Genomic DNA, 23,935 nt, shown 5'->3' on the forward strand with positions numbered 1-23,935 from the left:
TTCAACAGTACAACTCATCAATTAACTGAATGTTTACTTAGTATTTCAGGACTGGAATTTGGCAGTAATCCTCACTCAGACAGGGACTTTGTATCAGAATAAAATAATCTGAAAGCAAGCCAAGTAGGATACCGCAATGAAATAAGTGTATTTATCCTTTCAATTAAGAAACAAACATACGAGGACAGAATACAAATAAAACATTTGGAAAGGGTATTTACAATGTGATATTGTGTTGGGGGGGGGGAAATGAAAGGATTAATAGAACAGAACAGAACCTCACCAGTTTGCTTCCTACAAAACTAATATTTGCAATGATGCCTATGAAATCCACAAAAACCATGAGAGCCTACCAGCCCCAAAGTTGGGAATACTCTGGGTTAAGGTACTACTTCCTAATATTTGTGATACTCTGTATTGTGTGTTTGTTTCATTAGTATTTTTTGCATTTGTAAACCTGTTTAAATGCTATTTTTGAAATTGAATCTGATTTTAAAATACATATTACATTCATGTACCAAAATACCAATGGTATTTAGTTTATACTTCTTCTATAATAGCCTTCAGACCAAAGCCTTAATATTTATATACATGAATAGCAAACACATTTTTGGGGCGCTTAAAACTTTTAAACAGATTTCTAAATGGCTGAAAAGTACCAAATATAAAATTAGAACATGGCCATACCAGATATATATGTTGAAGGGACAGAAGGCCATAAGTAACCATTTGCTTTTTATATCACTCACCCAAATATATGCCATACAAGTATGGCCCCAAGGACAACCTGAGTTGCCTGCAAGTAGACTAAAATCCTTTGAGAACTCTACAAGCAATTTCCTAGCATATGCATTTTCAAGCAGTATGTTTCTCAACAACAAACACCATGATCTTCGTTCTTCAGAAAGTAAGATGTTGCACACTTTTTAGTTCACATCAGCAGCAACAGTAGGAATCCTGCTTCTCAGATACTCAAGAACAGCAGCTGTTCCCTTGGCCAGAATAGCTGCACGGGGAGTTCGGAAAGGGTTACCTTCCAATAAAAGTACTCTAAGAGAAAAAATAGAAATCAATTAGAGCTGCTCTTCATTCAGATGCAGAGTCTATAAGAACACAGAAACATTCAGAGGGAGTGCGGAAATCCATGGAGACTCCTCTCATTGAAATTGCAGAAAGCTGAATCAACATTTTCAAAATGCTTCCATTCGCATAAGGGTTTTGCTAGATTAAACAAACATTCAACAGCAATGTTGTATATATAATCTATTTACCTTTCAGTAATACTTTTGCCACTTATTAAAATGTCATTTTCTCCTCTACAGGCTACCCTTGAAATCATGTCCTTTCAGTATCTCTCTTTAAAGTCTACTTTCTATCTCAAACTCTACTCTCTATCTCAAAGGAGGACCTGAAATCAGCTTCATATTTTGATTGATTGGTTTTTCTTACAAGCTTCTCTTGCAGTTCTACATGCAACTTGCAAGAGAAACATACTACATAAAAGAAGCCCTTATCCATTCTAAATTCTTGAAACAAGGTCTACACATCAAAAGCCTACACATTAAACCTTTTTTGGGCCTTATTAGTATTCTGAACAATAATTATCAGTTTATTTAATTTAAAGCTGAACTGCTCTAATTTAGGTAATTAATTGCATAGCCATCACTTGGAAACGTCAGACAACTGGAGAAAGAAGAATTTGATTTATTTAGACATGGCCTTTCCAACAAATTGATTCTGAGGTTTTTATTAAATTGAACTCGGTATATATGATATTCAAGAATTTACTTAGCTTGATAGGGCATAAATCTGCTGGATCAGAATGCTCTACTCACTCATGTCCTGGTCACTTCCACATGGATTGCTGTAATACGTTCTATATGGGGCTACTCTTGAAGGCAACCCATAAGCTTCAGCCACTACAAAATGTGGTGTGGGTAGTTATATGTACACTTAGATCAGTGCACATTACGCTTCTGCTCTATGAGCTGCACTGCTAGCAGTCTGCTTCAAGGTTCAGTTCAGGTTGCTCATAATGTCCTCTAAAGCCCTATATGGCATGGGGCCAATTTATTTGAGGGACAACCCTCCATTCAATTATATCTACTTGCCTAATTAGGTCCAGCAGAAGACCATGTTGCGTGGGGACCGGGGTAGGGGTAGGGGTGATGTGGAGCTGGCAAAATGACTATGCTATTAGTGAGATTGTTTTTGCTCTTGTGCAGATTGTTTTTTACAGTTTTTTTACAGTTTTTTATTGTTTCAATGTATTTTAAAAGGATTTTTTTTTTGTTTTTATGATGTAATTTTTTTGTTTATTGTGTTTTTAACTCTGTTCAGCTGCTCAAATTGACAGCTGAGCAACTGAACTTATTTGAACAAATTGAACAAATAAGTAAAAATAGCAGCACATGGCAAAGTGCTCCTAACTGAAAATGGTGCAAACTAAACTAAGGAACAGAATATTATCTGATGCGCCATATCCACAAATCACTAAATAATACCTATTTTCAAAAATAAAAGCAAATCAGTTCAACAGATATCAGTATAACAGTAAACCATCCTATGAAAGCCCCAATAAATGTTTGTAATGCTGTTTGTAACAGTATTTTGGTAAAATAAATATGTTATTTAGAAACATTCAAAGCTAATGTGGTCACCTTAGATTGTCACAATTCCCAAGTTCTGGTGGAATCTGTAGGAGATCATTATTTTGAAGATCTAAAGTACCGAGATTTTCCATCTTCTGTAACTGTTGAGGATCTAGGGATCCAATCTGATTATTTCCAAGAAGAATGGCTTCAAGAGTCGGGATGCAATAGAGGACATTTGGAAATATTTTAAATCTATAAAAATTAATACACATTTCATTAGTAAACAGATAAGTTGAAATAATTTGATTACACTGAAGGAAAAAAAATCCATGGAAACAGAACCAACAATATACTGTTGAAGCCTTGTGATCAAGCTAGGGAGTAAATGCGACAAACTATTCTTTCAACACCTTATTGAAAAACATGAGTGATGAATGATGACATTACTATATAGCAAACTCTAAACACATGAAATTTATAAAAACCTTAATTATAAGGAATAAAATACAAAGAATTATTTTTAATGGTAGTGATTTTTTTTTTAATAATTTTGTATCCTGAAAAGCCAATTAGCACTGCTTGGGTACTACCCATATTTTATTTATTTTTATTTTATTTATTGGCCACCCATTTTACCACAGGATATTTTTTTACAGAGCTTATGGGAGAAGATATTACTTTAACAAAAAAATAATAATAATGTATAATTGATCTTTGAATGACAAACAAATTGCCTGCTAACTACTCTATAAATGTCCCAAACCAATCAATTTCTATGATTGTGAAGCAATCTTAAATTATTGCAGAATAGTGAGGAAGGGAACATAACATTTTGACATTTCCATTGTCAGAAGTTGGCTTTTTCAAATATGAAATCTCCCTAAAGTTTCCTGGGTTGATTGTGTTTGTACATCAGACTTGTTGGGTGACATAAATGCACAATGCTTTCCAAAATACAAATAGCAGCACCACATAATACCACATGATGAAGAGACTGTAAGAGCATTTACCTGTTAAAGGCAAGATTTATTGTCCGTAGTTTTGCCAATGCTTCCATTTCATCTGGCAGAGATGTCAAAATGTTATTTCTAAATTGTCAAACAGAAAAGCAATCACTTTTTATTGTATCTCAATATTTAAACTGAACTATGTAATATAAAACATACATAAAATGATGTTCCCCATCAAACAAAAATTAATATATCTGAGTTTGAAAGAAAGGTAGTTCTGGGGTTAAACAATAGGAGAACTGATGTTCTCAAAACCTGTTAGAAACTTCCAGCTAGTAAGATTGAGAAATACGTCAGATAGCCTAATTCAGTTTTTCTCAACTATGGCAACTTGAAGATTTGGGAACATCAACTCCCAGAATTTCCCAACTAGCAAACGTCTAGAAGTTAAAATCCATATAACATCAAGTTGCCAGGGTTAGGAAGCATTGGCCTAATTCTAAAGGGCTCTTCTTTCTATTTGTGTCTACTCTATATGGCTAGCAGAATAGATATAAATAAGTGGGTCTCATATTATGCAAAGTATGGCCTAGTTTCTGCTCTTGATGTTGAGGAAATTATTGCCATCAGCATTATGTTTATTTGGCACATGCTTGTATGTAAGCATAGTACAAAACTTATTTTTTCCCCACATAACAATCCTATGTTGTAGAAGAGAGTGCAACTGGCCCAAAATCAACCAGCAGGATTCCATGGCTGAAAGTAAACTAGAGCCACTCTTAATCCCAAACTTTACATACTGCAATATGCAATCATATAATCTTGGACTTCAACCATATATGAGTCAACATTAGTCAGATTCATAAGACTTAAATAAGTCTTGTCTCCATATTAAGAGGGAGTGTCTGAAAGGGCTTCTATTTATAATAATTTTCATGCAACCAAGGTACTTTATCGGGGATCACAAAACCACAATTCTGTAATCTCATTGAAGTAAATGAAGCTGAGCCTTTGAAACATTCCTACCTAATAATACTGGCGATTTTGAGAGAAACGTTTATTTTCAGGATCCTTTGCAACTCATCTGAATTGGTTTTATCCTACTCTGACACTTCTAAATTGAGTTCTTAGCTAACCTTTCAATAATTTTTGCATTTGGGGAAAAAACAAAACCTCAGACAGATAATTCAAATGCAGCTTTTCAGGAATTACTTACCTGAGTTCCAAATGTGTCAGTCTGTGAAGCATACAGAGCTCCAGTGAAACAGAAGACAGCTTATTGAAACTAAAATTAATATCACTCAAGGATTCTTTTAGTTCCACAATCCTGGAGAAATTGTAAAAATAAATAACTAAGCAAGCAATTTAATTGATGTTGTTAGGATCTGCATTATTTGGAGCGGTTTTAAAAAACACTGATAATGCATTTAAGCTTGTATAGTTTTTTTAACTAGCCTATATTTCACATTAAAATATAATGCCATCCAAAGTAAAACAAACATACACTGAGCAATTGCTAAGAAACACTAGAAAAAACCAAAAATCTGAAAGCCTACAATTCATCCCAAAGTGAGATGGAAACTATAGAGACCAGGCACTTATAATATTAAGTGTGATGGAGTGCAGGATAGTGGGGGTACAGGGTAGAGCACAAAGCAGTGGGAGCGGTGAAGTGGCAGAGCGCAAGGTGGTGGGGCAATAGAAGTGTAGGTGAAGCATAGGATAAGGTGAGCAGCAGGGATGAAATACAGAGGTAGGGGTGAAGCATAGGGTGGCAGGGGCAGTGTAGTGCAGGAAAATAGAGCTACAGGGTGTAGCGGGGAATGCAGGGGCAGTGGAGAGCAGGGCAACAGGACCAAGGAAACAGGGTTGCATGGTTGGCAAAACACAGGGCAGAATGCAGGGTGGCATAGTGTGAGGTGGCCAAAAGGGCAGAGATGAGGGGAGATAGTAGGGGTGAGCAGTAAAGAATAGTGCAGAAGCCTGAGATCCTTGCTTTATGATGTCATGGTTCTCGCCTAACAATCACAACCGGAATTACAGAACAGTTATTGCTAAGAGGTGTAGGTATGGTCATGCGATGTTTCGCCTAACGACTACATCACTTAGTGATGGAAATTCCGGTCCCAATTAGGGTCATTAAGTGAGGGCTACCTGTACGTTTTCTTTACAGTAAGAAAGAGCAATATTAAAAACTATAAAAACATAGTACCTTGCTGGAATTTCAGTCAGATTATTCTTGCTGAAGTTTACATTACTGACTGGATTGTCTCCAACTGCATTCAGAACTTCATCCGGTATTACAACAGCCTGTTTCTCACTATACAGCATTTTAAAAAGTTATTTTGTTTGAAAGGATAAAGATGGTCAGTCTTATTTGCTCTAAACATTCTTTCTTTGGAATGTTATAAAAACACATTAAAAATTCAAAATGTCATACATTAATAATAAAATAATTCTTTTTTTAATCCCTATAAATTTCTTCTATTGGGCCAGACCAAATACAATAAACCTTGCATGCAACAGACCAAATTTATGTTTTGATTCATTTAATTTGGGCAGCAACTTCATAACCCTGTACACAAATGATATAAATCTCTACAATATCTCACTTTCCAATTCAATTTTCCTCAATAACAGACCCTATACCCACAATTAAAATAAGGTTTTACTGTACTAACTTACGAAACCACAAGACAGAATAGCTGTATCACAACTAACACTGGGCTGACTGATCATTTGTAATGATGTCTGCTTGACAAGGTCTTGATCTCAATATCAATGATTTAAATAGAAAATGTTATTCATGTAACAAAGGTGAATTGTCATATTTCTTTCATTCAAATACAAATAAGAAATTTCCTGATATAAGTGATTTCTTAGGGGCCACTGATTGGGCTCACACATTGATCTCAGGCCACAATTTTTGAAAACCATGTGTTTTTTTAATTAAGTCTTAATGATTGGATTCCATGGGTTATATTCTATAAACCAAAATGGTTGGATTCAAAGATAGTTCTAAACAAATTCAAACAAAGTTATAGTTCAAAAAAATTTGGGTACACACCCACCCTGAAGCTGAATACTTTCATAAATCTGTTTATTTTTGTTGTGTTTTTATATTTCTAATATTTTTACAGGAGATTTATAGTAAAAAAAAACCCTAACAACAATTAATACAAATATTAAACTAACAATTAAAAATTAAAATATTAACAAATGTTGCACATGTACATGTACTAGAGCCATAGTTATACATATCAAAATCTGTTTTAAAGGATTTCAAATTTTCAGCAAAGAGGTTGATTCATTCAGTTTTAGGTAAAAGACGTTCCAGAGGCAAGGAGTTATAGAAAAATCTGGTTCTTATAAAATTAAAATACTCCTACCTATAATCTAATGTCTTCAGCGCAGTAATAGCATGCATATTAATTTTGGATTGACTTGGCAAAGTCATTGCTGTCATGGGAAATTCTCCATTTGGGTTAATTATTTCATCATCTACAAAAAAAATATAGGTTCACATAAAATCTGACATGTAAAATCTATTAAGATTATTTCAAATTTTACCAATAAGCTTAGTCTGTATTTAATAGAAAAGATTAAAATATTCAAACTTAAATATTTTTCATTCCAGATGCATGCATTCAAAAACAAAACTTGTTCAATTAAATGGACTGGAAGATTCCTAGCATTGAATAGTTGTAGACAGAGCCAAATGTAGAATGAATATATTTGTTCTCATTTTTAAGATTGTCCATCAACAAAAGTAATTATTTCATACCAGGCTTAATTCCCACCCCGCCCCCCTAAATTCTGTTCTAAATATAGCATCCCTGGAAAATATTTGGAATTGTTCTTTGAAAAATCTTCAAAACTACTGACTCTGTTCTACTAGTAAAATGATATTTCAATAAATAAGTGATCAGTAAAGTAATGTTCACATCATTTTGCTCCATCAATCAGGAAAGCTGCATGTTTATTTGGCACTTAAGTATATATTCCAAAATAAAAATACACATTTTTGCTAAAATTACTAAAACATTTCCCAACAAACAAATAAGAATCCAATAGATATTCCAAAGTTTTGCTTAACTATAATTTTTGACTGTTAAATAAATTATTTACCTTGTATTTTGCTTCTAAGATATTTCAGGATTTCTTGTGTTCCTTTCTAAAATGAAAGAATTACAAGCATAAGTAGTTTATCTTATGACTGTAAAGGATAAGTAATGTAGTATGTACATTATGTGTACTTACTTGTAGAATATCCCTTCGGAATGCTCTTAAAGGATTTCCTTCTAATGCCAAAAAGTTCAACTGAGAAAGGTTTCCTAGTTTACAAGGAAGACTGATAACATAAAGGGGTTATTTCAGAGATTGCATCTATCAAACCAAGTAACTGCAGTATAATTATTTCCACCATTCATTATTTTCAACCTCATTATTAGAAAAGGCTCTTATTTCTACAGTTTCATGAATAACACACTTTCCAAAGTCAAAAATGTGGTTTTGAACTGAATTAACATATAATGTTTGTCCCTTCACAAGTAAAAATAATAAATATGCTTCCTACTTGCTAATATCATTGTTGGATAAGTCTAGCCGTTCTAATCCCTGTAGCAGAGTAATTTCATCAGGCAATGATTTCAACTTATTATCTCTTAGCTCCAACACACACAAGGAATTCAGATACTTCAGTTGTTCAGCTCTTAATACTTCAATCTGATTTTCGCCAACATGCAATTCCTAGAAAAATAAAAAAAGAAATAACATCGTTCTTCCATCTATTAAGATAAAATTGTCTAAAAAGCAAAATATGCCAATACATTTTATGTAATTTTATAAGTTTAAAAGCAATAATAGGCAATATTTTAATTCAGAGTTCCTTAAATGTATTATTGCATCGTAATCTTACAAACATTAAAGACATAAAGATTATTGCAAAGTAAATCACACCTGTTCCTCCACAAATATAATTACAATTCTGATAATCTTATTTTTAAAAATGTTGCAGTTACAACTTGTAAATGTATTCCTTTCCTTAAAACATGCTATCTGATAACATTATTTGCATTATTATATATAGACAGCTTCTAATCCTGTAATTAAAGAAAAAAATATTTAAAATGCAACTTCAATAGATAGCTATATTAACAATTAAGCTTAGCTCTGTTTCACCATTATATATCACTACTGTTTGCTATGGATATCTGAAGAGGGCAAGACAAAATGTTTATCTCAATAGTGCATGTAGGTATATAACAGCTGGAACTGCTGCAGTGACATTGTGACAGATATTTTCATTTTGATAAAATCTCAGCTATCTAATAGGCAAAAATATTGAAAGAAAACAAATCTTACCTTTAAATATGTACATGAATGAAAATCTGGCAAGTAGCACAACTTATTTTGCCTTAGATAAAGTTGTTCTAATGAAACCATACTGCCCACTTCAGGAGGTATAGTTTCCAGGAAATTCTTAGTGCAATCAAGCTGTCTTAAACCTAGAGGAAGAGAGCAAATGAAGAAAGAAGTTGTAAAATCATCATGATGGCTTATTAAAGATCACAACCGTACAGATTTTCAATATGCCACCTCCAGAAACAAAATAAATGTTTACTTTAAGAAAAATCAATAAGAACAAATTCTCAAATGTATGTATGGCATGTTACTAATATGGCTTCTTCAGTTAGTGGTAAATGCAAGATTATAGAAATACTGTTGGGATTCAGCATGATTTATATCAGTGTATGTTATAAAAAATGTTAAGAGAATTTAAAAAAAACACTACTTCAATTTCTCTATTTAAACTAGTAAGGAAATGTGCACTACAGAAATTATGGTAAAAAATTTCTACACCCAGAGCTAGTATGCACGCAGAGTGCTACTAATAAGTGGACAGTAGACAACAGACTTAGTCTAATAGTTTATTTAAAATTAGCATGCCATCTTTTCATTTACATCACAACAAAATTTCTTAAAAGGGAAAAAACCCTGCTTATAATGTTTCAGAAAACTTCTTTTAGAAACTGGAAAATTAGATAAAAATAAAGCAATAATTAAAGTATAACTCAACAGGCGCTTACTTTTCATTGCACTGATTTCTGTTGGCAGATTCCTTAATTGATTAGAACCTAAATTGAGACGCACCAAGTTTATAAGGAAAGCAAAACTTGTAGGGATAGCAGAGATATGGTTATTAGAGATATCCTAAAGAAAGAAAGAAAAGAAAACCATATTTTACTTATTTTGAACCTTAACTATGTGAGAAAACGTAAATTGTAATTTATAACCTGTTTAAGAAACTTGGATCTGGGTTAGCTGAAAACAAATTGGTTAGTGCAATTCTACCCTCCACTTTGAGTTCTGACATCAAAGCATATCCTATTAGATTCATGAGCCAGACAACCAATGAATGGATCATAGTAAGTTTACATTCTATAACAATACCCTTAATGCCATCAAAGAAGAAATCTGCTATCCCAGGTACTTGGCGACAGACTCTATAAGTGGATAAAAATGCAAACCCAGTCTAAACATCTGGCTGACTTTGTGATAACCCTAATAATAATTGACAAACCACCATCAAAAAGGTGGTGTAAAAGGAAGTCTTACTTGGAACAGTTTACATTTGTAACAAATACCTTGAATACGATGAAAAGATAACATATGCCTATCCCGGATCTTTGGGAAGGACTTGATAGGTTGATAAAAATACCAAAGGCGAAATCCAGCCTAAACATCTGGCTGACTGTGCAACCAACCATAATAATATAAACTTGTATGCAGACCAGAAGAAACAGGATGGGGATTTCTGACCTCTCTTTTTGCAGCTTCCACTGCTTTGCAGTGAGTATCTCATTCTTAGGGAAATTGTAGGAACTGACTGGTCTTTTTTTACCCTTTACAGGTAGTCCTAGATTTACAACTATAATTTGTGTTGCTAAGAGAGTTGTTAAGCAAATTTTGCCCAATTTTATGATCTTTCTTGCTATAGTTGTTAGGTGAATCACTGCAGTTATTAAATTAATAACATGGTTGTTAAATGAATCTGGTTCCCCATTGACTTGGCTTGTCAGAAGGTCGCAAAAGGTAATCACATGACTCCGCAACACTGCAACCGTCATAAATATGAGTCAGTTGCCAAGCATCTGAATTTTGATCATGGGGATGCTGCAATGGTCATTAGTATGAAAAGCAATCATAAGGCACTTTTTTCAGTGCCATTGTAATTTTGAACAATCACTAAATGAACTGTCAGTCAGACTACCTGTACTTGGGGGTCACCTACTTCAAGTCCTAGAAATGTACTGTACTTAGTTTATGAGTAACAAATCAATTAAAACAGTAGCAACTACAACCAAACGAGAAAGTCATAAACCATCAGCTTCAACTTACCAACTCTTCCAAACTGACAAGCTGTCCGAATTCATCAGGCAAGTGATGCAATTCGTTGTGCTGCAGAAGCAGACTTCTCAAGTGTTTTAGCTGAGTAAGCTCTTCTGGTATCTTTTGCAGTTTATTATGACTATTGATAAAATAGGAATCGTGAAGGGCTGCATTAATACACAATTGGTCTGCTATGAAGTTTAACAAATAACTACAGTATGAACTACTTTTGCTTGTTTGAACTGCTGTTACCTTAACTAACCTGCCTATAGGTTAAGAACTAAGAACCATGCATTCCTAGAACTAGTTGGTGGCTTAAAATTCTTGGATTATATTAATGGAAGTAATAATATTCTTTATATCCAGGATTTATTTTTATCTTTTTAAAACTAAAATTCTCAATTAAGGCAAAATGTCAACGCCTGCAAGTACTTATATAATAATTTCTTAACAATGAGAAATATTCAAGATTTCAAAAACTGAGCAATTTAAGAGCACATATACTGCTGTTGTCACACCATTTTTAAGTAAAGAGTGTACTTTGATTTTTTTCCCTCTAACGCCTACCAGCTGCCAAAGACCTGTTTGAGCTTCCAGATGAAAACTATGCTACTTTGTTATTGGATTTATATAGTTGCCCATCTGACACAATACTCTGGGTGGTTTACAATATTAAAATAATAAAGCATACATATACAGTAAATATAAAAAACATAACAGTCAAAAAAAGCCACACCAGCACTCAACACAGCCAGACGATGGGCTCTATCCCACACTTGAATTTCTAAGTTCAGAACCACATCTCCAGGACCTTATGGAAGGCCAACAGGGATGGGGCCAATCAGATCTCTGGAGGGATGGCATTCAAGAGGACAGGTGTCACCAGAAAGGGCTTTCTTCTCTCTTACCTGTCAGTCAACATTCCTTACCATGCTGGAATAGATGGTACAAAAAAGGGGAAGAGATACTGTACATACAGCATATGATCACATCAGGTATCCTTGATGCTAGTGCTAGTCAGGTTAGTACTAGAATGGGGGATTGTCAGGAAATTCCAGGGCTGTGACCAAATTGGAAAATGTAAAAAAGACACTTCTTTCTTATTCCAAGAAAACAACATGTTCTTGAGATCACCAGAAGTTGAAGTTGACTTGAGGAAGATATAGCTTTGAACTTAAAAGATTTGCTTTATGCAGAACAAAACATATGACCAATTTGAACTGAAAAACCAGTTTTTTCTATACAAAATAAACCTAACTCATTTCTCTTCGTAAATACACCTTTACAATTTAAAACATCCTGTTATAGAAAAAACACCAAGACTTGCAAAAACTTTTGAACATACCAGTAGTTATTAAGAACTATATTTCAAAAGATTCTATTCCCTGAATATTTCATTTATAGAATATTTTTACCTCACATTAATTTTCTGAAGATTTTCTAGTGATCCTATAGCAGAAGGGAGAGACGTGAGTTGATTATCATGCACCTAAAAGTAATAAGAAATTGTCAGAACTTCTTTTTAGCTAAAATATATTAAATGCTCAAATGTGCCAAAAGGTAGACGTTGAAAATTAAAATTATGCTATCCATTGCAATCTGCACTAAATTTGTGCAGATTGCAATAAGAAGTTTGTGCTTCTTATTTTTGCCATTTCATCAAATGATGAAAATGATGACAAATGATGGGAAGGAGGAAGAAGAGTGAAAGGCAAGGAAGAAAAGCCATCACTGAGAAGAGTTTTCATATGGATGCTTTGGTTTAAGATTATTACAATAAAGTTCTTGCTAAATTGTTTGGGATATATTCAGGTTTCTGAAGAACTAGCAATGGAAATACGAGGCAAAGCCTTTTCCAAGAATTCTTCAACTTGTATTTAATAGTTTTAAAATACAAAAACATTTTTATTTCAGATATAATAGGTTCCTCATATTCAGAACTACGAGGAAAAAGACAACTGTATTACACAAGGACAACAGGTTAAGGATTCCTCAGTCAGAAGGCAAACATTCATTCTAACTTCACAACATTCTGTGAATGAAATCAGTGATTTAAGATTAGGTAAAAAATTGGACAAGAGTTTGAACTGGGGTTACTCTGTTCAAGAAAAGCTCTCAACTCTTCATTCTACAGGAGTATGTGAATGTGTGCAAGAGTGGGAGGAAGAGGAAAAAGAATCAACAGAGATCTTTATATGCTCCTCAAAAATACATCATTCAACAATACTGTTAGTTTACAGACCAGAATATTTTCCCCAAAAGCAATCAATGCAAGATTAGTAACATAAAAGTAACAGTCATTCATCAGTTATTTTACTCACATCAAGCACAGTGAGGGCAGGTAAGAGTTTGACATCATCAGAAAGACACTGCAGTTTGTTAGAAGATAAAATCAGTTTGTTGAGGTCAGTTTGCTCCCACCAGCGATCAGCACCACTGAAAGAGAGGTTTTGGTGGGCCTCTTCTGGAGTATCCAAATTTATTCGCCATACATGTAGAGGTACTGCATACAAAAATAGGATATGTCCATATGAAAAAATAATTTAGTAACTATTCATCTTCCATTATTGTTATTATTATTCTAAAGCAAGAGTGGGGGACCATTGCCCTTTTATGACTTGTGGACTTCAATTCCCAGAATTCTAGCTGGCTCAGGAATTCTGGGAGTTGAAGTCCACAAGTCACAAAAGAGTTATGGTTCCCCACCCGTTCTAAAGTTAATACTGATTTTGGAATAAATTGGTGGATTTGGGATATAGATGTTATTTCTGAGAAGAATTACACATTTTCTAAAATTTTAAAAGATGTAGTATCTCATTTTATTCAGAAGTCTGCAAATTACAAAATAATTAAGTATATTTGATTCTGCAAGTTGGAGATTGCACAAAAGCATACTGGCCTATTTTACACTCTACAACAGCTAAACTCAAATTTGCCTCACTAACAAAGATAGTGAGTGGTCTTGCGCTTTATAGCTTTGCCACAGGACAGTTGAAAGGCAGCAATCTGTGACTTCCGGTTTGCTCTTCGTAGCCACCAGACAGTCTCTCGGGACCGCCAGCCCCTTCGCCTGTAAAGAGCCGCCTGTACAGCGCAAAGGCGGCTCGAAAAACCCCATTTCCAGGAGGAAATGTGGGATAGAGCAGGTGAGTGTAGGTAGAGCTCTCCGTAGCCCCCAGGGTTTTTTTTTTTACTCTTGGGGGCGGGAGGAGGAAGCTCCCTATAGCACTCGCCGCCCGCTCCGGGCGTTGGGACACTTCTGCCTTTTTGCAGAACAAGGCTACGAAGACAAGCTTTTTAAGATATTTAACAGATTAACTAAAGATGATGAGATTTGGATCTGGACCTGTGACCCTAAATTGCAAGTATTAATACTTATTTCGCAAAGGATATTCAACAAAGTAAAAAAGACCTTTTAAAATGGCGATTGCCGAAACTGGAGCAGGGAAGCTGAAAAGAGAAAGTCCTTCCGTTTCTTATTAAGTTACAAAGTAGCAGAATAAATGCTCCTGGCTACATTTGAAGGGATACGAGCTAGACCTGTGACCCTGAATTGCAAGTATCTCACTTATTTTATAACAATTATTGAAGAAGGAAAAGGAAAAGGAAAAAAGAATCTTTAAAAAGGGCGATTGCCGAGGCTTGAGAAGGGGCTGAAAGGGAGAGTCCTTCCGTTTCCTATTGAGATACAAAGTAGCTGAATAAATATTTTTGGCTACACTTGAAAATAAAGCTCTACTTTTGTGTTTTTTCTCTTCCTGGAGATTTGATATTGATCTTGGTTGGAAAGAAGTTTTTTTTTCTCTGCTGCCTCTCTTTTCTTTTTTTTTTAAAAAATAGTTTGTCTGTGTTGAAATATGGCATTAAAGCCGGACAAACAAGCAATGGGGGGGGATTCCCCCATTAACAAATTACGTGACCAAGTTTTAAAGCTCCAGTCTCAGAAAACTGATTTTAATATAATTGAATTTCTTTTGGAGGAGATTGTAAGAAGGGATGAGATTGTGAATCAGAACTTTGAAAAATTTAAGCAGGAAATTAAAGAATTAGTGCAATTAAAGTTTGATATTCTGGATCGAAAGATTATAAAAATGGCTAATGGCTTTGCAGAATTTATGATTAAGTTGGATGAAAATACTAACTTATTAGAGTCTAAAGTGGAAGAAATTGAGGACAATTTGGATAATAAAATACAAAAAATTGAAAATGATTTGACAAACATTCAAGACAATAGCTCAGAAGAAAAACCTAAAATGGAGGTTGAACAAAAGTCTTGTAATGCAGAAAATTTACAACAACGGATTGAAAGAGAGGTCCTAATGGTGCATTACAATTTTACAGAATATGCGATCAGACTTAGAGGTTTGCAGGAAAATAACAGAGATGATTTAAGGAAAATATCTTCGGAAATTCTGGCTGGGATTTTAAAGGTTCAACCTGAGGAAGTGTTTTGTAGGATTGACAGAGTGTACAGAATAAACTCCTGGATTGCAAAGCAAAGGCAATTGCCTAGAGATGTGGTGATTTATTTTACAGATAAAGAAATTAGGAATAATATTGTGCAAAATTCTTTCAATTCTACTTTGCAATTGTATGGAAGAAAGATATGGATCTACAAAGAGCTCCCCCCCAAGATGTTAACGGAAAGGAAGAAATTTGGTTTTCTGGTGACTGAGCTAAAATACAGAAATATTCCATTTAGGTGGGATGCCCCAGTTGACATAATATTGAGATATCAAGGAGAAAGATACCAATTAGATACTGTTGAAAAAGCGGAAGAATTTTATCAAAAAATTTTGAAAATGAACTTAACATCTATAGGCACAATACAGGATAAGCAGAAGGAGTTGGAAATAAAGGGAAAACATCGAATTACAGAGGTTGCGGTAGACAAATTGCCTTTGGATTCTCTCGATACCCCAGCTGGATTATCTACAAATATGAGAGAAGCGGCATCTGATTTCAACGTGATGATTCACCAAGTTAAAGACAAGTATGGAAATCAATTAGCTGATATACAATTGGCAAAAAAGAAATATGAGATACAAAAACAAAACCAACAAGATCAACTTATAAAGCAGAATGAAAACCGATCAGTTGATATACAACTTGTAGAAAGGAAAACAGGATGGAAATTAAACCCACAAAAAGAAAAGAAAAAAAGAAATAGGTCTCATAAAAACAGAAATTTCTAAATTAAGCAACGGTGAAGCCAGTGATTTTAAAAAAATGAATGAATATGTGAAAAGATAGTGGAGGCGAAGTATTGGTTAATATCATCCTGAGGACAGTGACAGACCTCTGCAATGCCGTAATTTTGGGATGTGAAAAGAGCCTTAAACTGTTGGATTTGAATTATCTATTTTGGATTTCTTTCTTGTATTGATAAATATATTATAACTATTCTGAGCTACAAGGCAAGAGAGCTACGTTGGGGCATGCAGAAGATCTGGTTGTTACCCATTAGGATGATGGGAATTAATAATCCTGATGAAAGCCACAATTACAACTATATGGAATATAATCATAATGTCACTCGGGTGGTTGTTTTTACTTTTATATATATATGAGGATATTCATTACTGATGGGGGCAGATGATGACTGAAGACTTTGAACAAACTGTTGCACCAGGATGCTACGTTACCCAATTATGGATGAGGGACTCAACAATCCAGTGGAAAGACATCAAAGAAGATATTATATGGATTATAAATTTAAAGTTATTGTCTTTTTTTTTTAAATAACGGAATATATACATATATATATATATATATATATATATATATATATATATATATATATATTTTTAGCAGAGTGGGCAGTGGATTAAAGATATTAAGAATTGTTGTGCATGGTAATTTTGTAGGAAAGTGGGTGGAAATATGTTAGTCTACTGATGGATTAGTTTAAGAAAAGGGATGTTTAAGTGATATATTTAGGGCAGTGGAGGAAATGGATAGAGTTGAATAAATGTTAAATTAGGATTTATGGGGAAGGCTGCTTTGAAATGTTATATAAATATACACAAAGAATAAATGTTAAAGTAGGATCTATTATACAGTCTTAAAGTGGAAGGTTGCTTTGAAATGTTGTAATAATATATAGATATAAGTTTTGGGGAGGACAAAAAGGGCAGATTATTGCTAAATTGGGAGTTATAATAATATTATGCTAAACTAGAAGTTATCATACAATGTTATAGCAGACTGCTTTTTTTTTGAAATGTACGGTAAAAGGGGAAAGTAACAATATTAATAATATTTTTAGTAAGTAAGGGTCAGTATATAGAGGAGGGAGTAAGGCGATGGTAAAATATTATGTAATCTGTTATGAATTAGGTTTTTGGTGTGAAGAAGTCACGGGGGGATGGGTGGCGAGGGGGGGTTAGGGAGGAGGGGGGGAAGGAAAAAAGGGGGAAAATTTGTATTTGAAAACTTTTTCAATAAAAAAAAAAAAGAAAGGCAGCAATCTGTGATTCCACTGACTATTTTTCTCTCCCACTTAGCCTCATATTCAGCAGCAAAAACAAACACTAATTGTTTTGTGTCCAGTTTGGGAGAATGTGGTTGGGTGCCTGGATTGCAGGCTTTAGCCATCTTTCAACTTGTCTAAGTGATGGTGACTTCAGTGACAACTTTCCACTTATGCTATTTCTAAACATGGGTCCACAAGTCTTCCAGAAGAACTGAAACAAGCCAAAATATAGTCCAGTTCACAAATCAATGGGGCAGAGGAAATGTATAGTGTGATGGCGCTCAAATTGCATATCTAAAGAAGTCCCTCCCACCTCCTTCATAAACTGTCTTGCATCAACCTATGTAACCTATTTTTGCACACAGATTTATTGATCAATTTATCCTTTATTGGTCATGCTTATTAAAATAAAAACTGTCACTACTATTGTGAATTTCATCCCAGTTCCCAAATATCCCTATAAAGAGAAAGGCAGTGGCAGCTACAAGGGACTGTGGCTGGAAATATCCCATGGAGTGTGCAAAATGACACTTGAGTAGGTGAAATGGTGCCACCACTGCCAATGTAATAATGTCAGCATGCAAACCACGGCTGCAGAAAAATGGTACCTTTTCCCATTTAAATTGATCTTCCACATAGACAATGGTAGTCTACCACCCTTTCAAAAGGTCACTAAGCATACATTAAAAAGAGTTTATCAGAAAGAAAAAAAACTAGATACGTATTTACAGAATATCTGATCAGTGTTACGCAAAACACCAACAGGTTAGATATCATGCAGGCTGTAGAATCTAAGTGTCCATACAGGTAATCCTGACTTACAAACATTTGTTTAATAACCATTCGAAGTTACAGCAGCAAGTGAAAAAAGTGATTTATGACTGTTTTTAACACTTATGACCACTGCAGCATCTCCATGGTCACATGATCAAAATTCAGATGTTTGGCAATTGGCATGTATTTATGGCAATTGTGGTGTCCTGGGATCATGTGATCACCTTTTGCAACCTTTTCATAAGCAAAGTCAATGGGGAAGACAGATTCACTTAACAACCCTGTTACTAAAGAAAGAATTGCAATGATTCATGTCACAACTGTGGCAAGAAAGGTTGTAAAATGACGCAAAACTCCCTTATCTTGCTTAGCAATGGAAATTTTGGGGTGCAGAATTGTGGTTGTTAGGACTACCTGTATTCTCCTACAGCCCAGACTACAGAGGACAGTGCCCTTTGGCTAAAGGAGATGGGGAATGTTGATAGCAACCAAAGTTGAACCACTTGGAGCTGGGCCATTCTCAGCCAAGTCTGCATGGATATAAATGAGGCATAGGACAGCAGCATCTCTTATGGCACATAAGCTGTGCCACAAGAGAGAAGAGGAAAAATGAATGTAAGCTGCTTCTGTGATGGGACGAGACGTTGCATCATGAGGACATGCCCTCTAAAACTGGTTTGTAAGGCCAGGAAGATAAACCCAAGAAACCACTAACGCAGTCATCCCCAAAGGTGCTTTTTTCAAGAGGCAACTGGACTTTCTGGTTGTTCTTTGAAGACATTTCGCTTCTCATCCAAGAAGCTTCTTCAGCTCCGAGGCAATATAAATATAAAAGAGAAGGTTAGAAGGGGGGAAGAAGAGAGGAGTGGGCGAAGAGAAGGGGAAGTAAGAAAGAGAAGGAGAGGAATAACGAAGGAAGTAAGAGGAAAAACAGGAAGAGAAGGGGAGGAGAAGAAGAAAGGTTGGAGTAAAGGTAAAAGAGCAGCACAGAGAAAGTAAAAATTAAAAATAAAAGTTAAAAGAAAAGATGAATGAAAAATGATGGAAATGACTATACATGTAAACGTGTTTATGAGAAATAAAAATAAAAAACTTTTTAAAATATATATATATAATGCTGCTGGGGCAATGTAAAGCCTTTGACTAATGCAGTCAGGCTTTATATATTACCCCAGCAGACTGGCTCAAGAGTTGCCGGTGGAATTTTTAATTCGTGTTAACCAACACCGACTTTTTTGTTTTGTTTTGTTTTGTTCCCGGAACAACTAGAAACACACAAAACCCATAGGACCACAAGAAATCAAGAAAGCAAAATAAAGGCAATACACACAAACGGTTTTCATCTGCTTTGTAGAGAAATCCCGGCGGCAACAAAAGAGGCTGGGAATGATGCATAATAATGCAAAATCCTTCCCCCCCCTCCACTCCCAGCCGGAGGGTCGGGTAGAAAAAGACCCCCTTCGTCTCCCCCCAGGTGGGGGTGCTGAATCCCCGCCCTTCCGGCATGGGAACGAAGGGCAGGCCGTCTTTCTTTAGGGAGGCGTGAACTAAATCTACCTTCGCTCTTTAGGGTGGGGAAAAATCTGACTCTGGTCCTGCTCACCTTCGGTCAATTCCCGGCCGGACAGGTTTAACTGGCCGCTTTTCCTAGCCGCCCGAAGCAAGCCTTGGGGAATGGCGGCCGCGTTGGCTTCATCCCGCCTGAAGCCCGCCAGAGAGTGCCCCGCGCCCCGTCTCCGCGCTCCAGACATTGCGGGCGCCTCGACTCTTCTCCCGCCTGAATCCCAGGGAGGCGGTGGGAAATGCAGCCAGCCGGCCTCTCGGCGCAAAGAAGGCGGACCAGGCTGCTCTCACTGCCGCCGCCTTTGGGAAGGGAAGAGAAGAGCAGAGAAGCGGTCTTGTGAAGTAAAATTCTCAGCGACCGGTGACTTTTGCTTTAAAACGTTGGAAAACGCACGTGGAAGGCTCCCAGTTAGTGTGACTGTCAAGGAAACGTGGCCTCTTTTTAATCTGAGAGATGAAACTAGGCGTCCACTTTTCCTCTTTCCCAAATGGGCATCTCCTTGAGATTCACCCTATTTTCCAAAGCGCTTGAAGGCCAGGCAAGGAATAATGGATGGAAACCGAGGAAGGATATATTCAAACCTAGAAATAAGGAGAATTTTTCTGACAGTGAGAACCAATCAACCAGTGGAACAGCTTTGCCTTCAGAAATTGTGGGAGCTTCACCGCTGGAAGCTTCTAAGAAGAGACTGGACTGCCATCTGTCAGTAATGGTGTAGTAGGGTCTCCTGCTTGGGTAGGGGGTTGGACTAGATGACCTACAAGGTTCCTTCCAACTCTGTTATTCTGATTGTGCTTTTGGTTGTGAGGTAGAGTTAAGGTTGAACCTGGATCAAGGCCCTGGTTCCAGTTCTGTCCAGTTATGATTAAGATTTCTTTCCACGTTATGTATGTTAACCAGCTCATCATTGCAAGAATGTGGTTGGATTGACACAATTACTAAAGCAGAACCCCAGATTAATGTACCGTATGTCACCTCAGCATGCGACATCCAAACAAACACATTTGGTCTGCAAACAAGATGACTGGGTTCCAACAATAAACCAAACTACACATTGCTCAGTTGTATGTTACACTTTAGCTAAATGGCAGCACTAAACTGACAGTAGTTGATGTGGAGAGAGATTAAGGATCAGATCATGTTGTACATTGATGGAAAAATAGACTTCTCAGGATTATAGTAGACTGGGAAGTTTTTTTTTTTTAAAAAAAAAAGCCAATCCAGGAGGCAGTGGCAAACCACAATATTGTCAAAAAAATCTTTGTGGAAACATCCAAATCTACACACTACTAAAATTCTGATTATCATGACCCATCATTGTATGAAATGGTACATCAGAAGAGCAACAATTTTTGGACCAAAGTACCTCAAATAGGTTAAATTACAGAATATGTCCATAATCCAGAACCCCTGACTCCTGGTAGAATGACATTTGGAGAAGTTGTGGCTGCTTCAGTGCTGCTGTGCTCCTGAGCTTCTGCTGTTGCTGTGGTTCCATGATAGTCACTCCCATCCTCACTCAGTACTCCCATCCTCTTTCAGACTGCTGGAAAGGGGCGATTTCCAATGCTGCCTGCCAGATTCTCCTAAGGAAATTCAATGAGAAGCTTGAAGGAAGTTGGAAGTCACTCCTGGTCCCACTTCTTTATTACTCACTCTTGGTCATTCTGTTTCTGTTTAAGTAAAGAAGTATCTCTGAAACAATGACCCAAAAAGGTACAGGTTCTCTAGTATTCACCAAACCTCAAGATCATTTCAGGATGTCCTTACTCATGAGTTGAGCAAACCTAGCCAGTCTTACCATATCTAATTACAGCTTTATTGTCATTAACACTGGTGCATCATTTTACTATTTCATATTTTCTGTCCATATCCATACGTGGGGGGGAGAGAGATATATGAATGAACAGAATATAGATACATATATATATATATAAACCAGGGGTGTCAAACTTGTGGCCCATGGGCCAGATTTGTGAGGTGTTGGCCACCCCTACCCCTAGTTTAGCGAAGGGGGGGAATTGTGATATGTCACATGATGACGTGAGTTTGACACCCCTGGTCTTAACTTACAATGAAAGGACCATCCTGCGTGAGCTGCACTGGCTCCCTGTGGTCTTCCGGGTGCGCTTCAAGGTCTTAGTTACCACCTTTAGAGCGCTCCATGGCTTAGGACCGGGGTACTTACGAGACCGTCTTCTGCCACCAATAGCCTCTCACCGCCCAGTACGCTCCCATAGAGAGGGGCTTCTCAGGGTGCCGTCAGCCAAACAATGTCGACTGGCGGCCCCCAGGGGGAGAGCCTTTTCTGTGAGGGCACCCACCATCTGGAACGAGCTCCCCCCAGAGATACAGAAGATTCCGGATCTGCGCACTTTCCGCCGTGCCCTCAAAACATTCCTGTTTCAGCAGGCTGGCCTGGCCTAACTTTCCCTTTATATTGCTTTTTGATTTTATTTTAAACTGGGATGTCTTGAATTATCTAGGACCAGAGTGTTTAGTATATTTTAATTGGTTTTTTTTTTATTAACGTTTGTATTACATGTATTTTTATCGTTCGCTGTTCACCGCCCTGAGTCCCTTAGGAATAGGGCGGTATATAAATTTAATAAATAAATAAATAAATAAATAAATAAATAAATAAATTTACAAAATTAAGACATAAGTGTGCTAGTCTTAAGATATTGCAAGCCTTTTTGCTTTTGCAGCGACATATAAACATCATTTCTCTGGAAATCAGGAATGCATTTCTAGTGAATAAAATATTTAATATTGGAATGCTTTTAATATGCAATTTTATACAGATCTAGCTAATTATCAGCATTTTTATTGTTCAGTCACTAAGTTGTGTCTGACTCATTGCAACCTCATCAACCATTGCATGCCATTGCCATACCAGGCAATGTCCAAATTTATGTTCATTGCATCAATAACACTATCTCATATTCTGCTGTCCCCTTCTCTTTTTGCTTTCAGTCTTTCTTAACATCAAGGTTTTCCAATGAGTCCTTTCTTCTCATTAGGTGGCCAAAGTATTTCAGCTTCAGCTTCACTGTCTGTCCTTCCAAAAAATAATCAGGGTTGAAGTTATTAGCATACTGTTGATTTTTTTAAAAAAAATTTTTTGGGTACTTTTGTAGTTAGTGGTGATTCCTGGTGACTGCTGGGTTTTGTTGACAAGATCTCAGTAGTGGTTTGCCCTTGCCTGCTTCCTAGAGTTGGGAGTGCCTGGCACAAGGTCATCCAGCTTGTTTCATGCCTAAAGCAGGACTAGAACACAATCTCCTGGTTTCTATCCTGATGCCTTAACCATTACTCCAAACTGGCTCTACCACCAGTCTTTAGATTTAACAATAAAGCGAGGTACTGTCTTCTACTATCAATCCATTTGCAAAATGTCTTTTTTTTCCCCTAAATTCAGGGGGGGGGGGAATCCAAACTCGTGTCACTTTTACCAGCTGAACCTGTGGAATATTTCAGCCCAGCCTTCTCTACCGTACTTTAATGCTATGGTGTAGTGCTTAAACAATATGCTGTTAGAGTGCATTGTTAAATTCTGCAGAATAAATATAGATAAATCATCTTTACAATTTACTTGTCAGTCAAGCCTTACAATGGAATATGTGAAAATTTCACAATAGAAAATTAATAGAAAAACTTTGCCAAGTATTTTACATAAAATTACATAACCAAGAAATAGCATTTTTAACAGTGATCTAATGAATATATCATACTGCAGCCACTCTTTGTTTAGAAATATGAATTTCTACAGTACTTAGGAACTGCACATTTAATTAGGCGAATGGCCAAGGCTCCTTTCTGCTTGAACAGCGGAAGTTAGTTCCACTCCCTGAGCCTTGGCTTTCTCCTGCGCTGGTGAATATTAATAAAGGAGAACATTTGTAGCTCAGGGCTGAAATGAGGGATCCATGGTGTTCCGAGCTCGGATTTCTTGCAGACGGTTCATTACCCAAATTAGGCAACACCATCAGTACTGGTGATGCACTAGCATCAAGGACCGTTTATATGCATCAGCTAAACCATTCAAGAAGTAGAGCCCCACAATGTGGAGAGGCTAATAACAGATTTATGCATGCAATTTATGCATGCAAGCATGCAATCTATCCATCACTTCAACTCAACTTTGGAAAGCTGACATCGCTCAGAATTAAACACCCCCCCCCCC

At 36.3% G+C, this 23,935-nt stretch overlaps 1 protein-coding gene across 1 annotated transcript; it reads right to left on the reverse strand.

The window, feature by feature from the left end:
- Positions 1 to 124: 124 nt before the first annotated feature.
- On the reverse strand, positions 125 to 20,071 carry LRRC40 (leucine rich repeat containing 40). Its single transcript, XM_034433221.2, has 15 exons — positions 19,789 to 20,071; positions 13,258 to 13,439; positions 12,352 to 12,425; positions 10,946 to 11,075; positions 9,634 to 9,757; positions 8,909 to 9,051; positions 8,121 to 8,293; positions 7,805 to 7,895; positions 7,673 to 7,718; positions 6,934 to 7,045; positions 5,757 to 5,864; positions 4,761 to 4,871; positions 3,605 to 3,682; positions 2,661 to 2,846; positions 125 to 1,050 (listed from the first exon to the last, which is right to left on the reverse strand). Exons 1-15 carry the CDS (start codon positions 19,934 to 19,936, stop codon positions 927 to 929), a joined length of 1,830 nt encoding a protein of 609 aa, XP_034289112.2. The 5' UTR covers positions 19,937 to 20,071; the 3' UTR covers positions 125 to 926.
- Positions 20,072 to 23,935: the final 3,864 nt, after the last annotated feature.

The sequence above is a fragment of the Pantherophis guttatus genome, chromosome 3 (assembly GCF_059756535.1).
Source record: "Pantherophis guttatus breed Tessera chromosome 3, ASM5975653v1, whole genome shotgun sequence".
In the NCBI taxonomy this organism is placed as follows: domain Eukaryota; kingdom Metazoa; phylum Chordata; class Lepidosauria; order Squamata; family Colubridae; genus Pantherophis; species Pantherophis guttatus.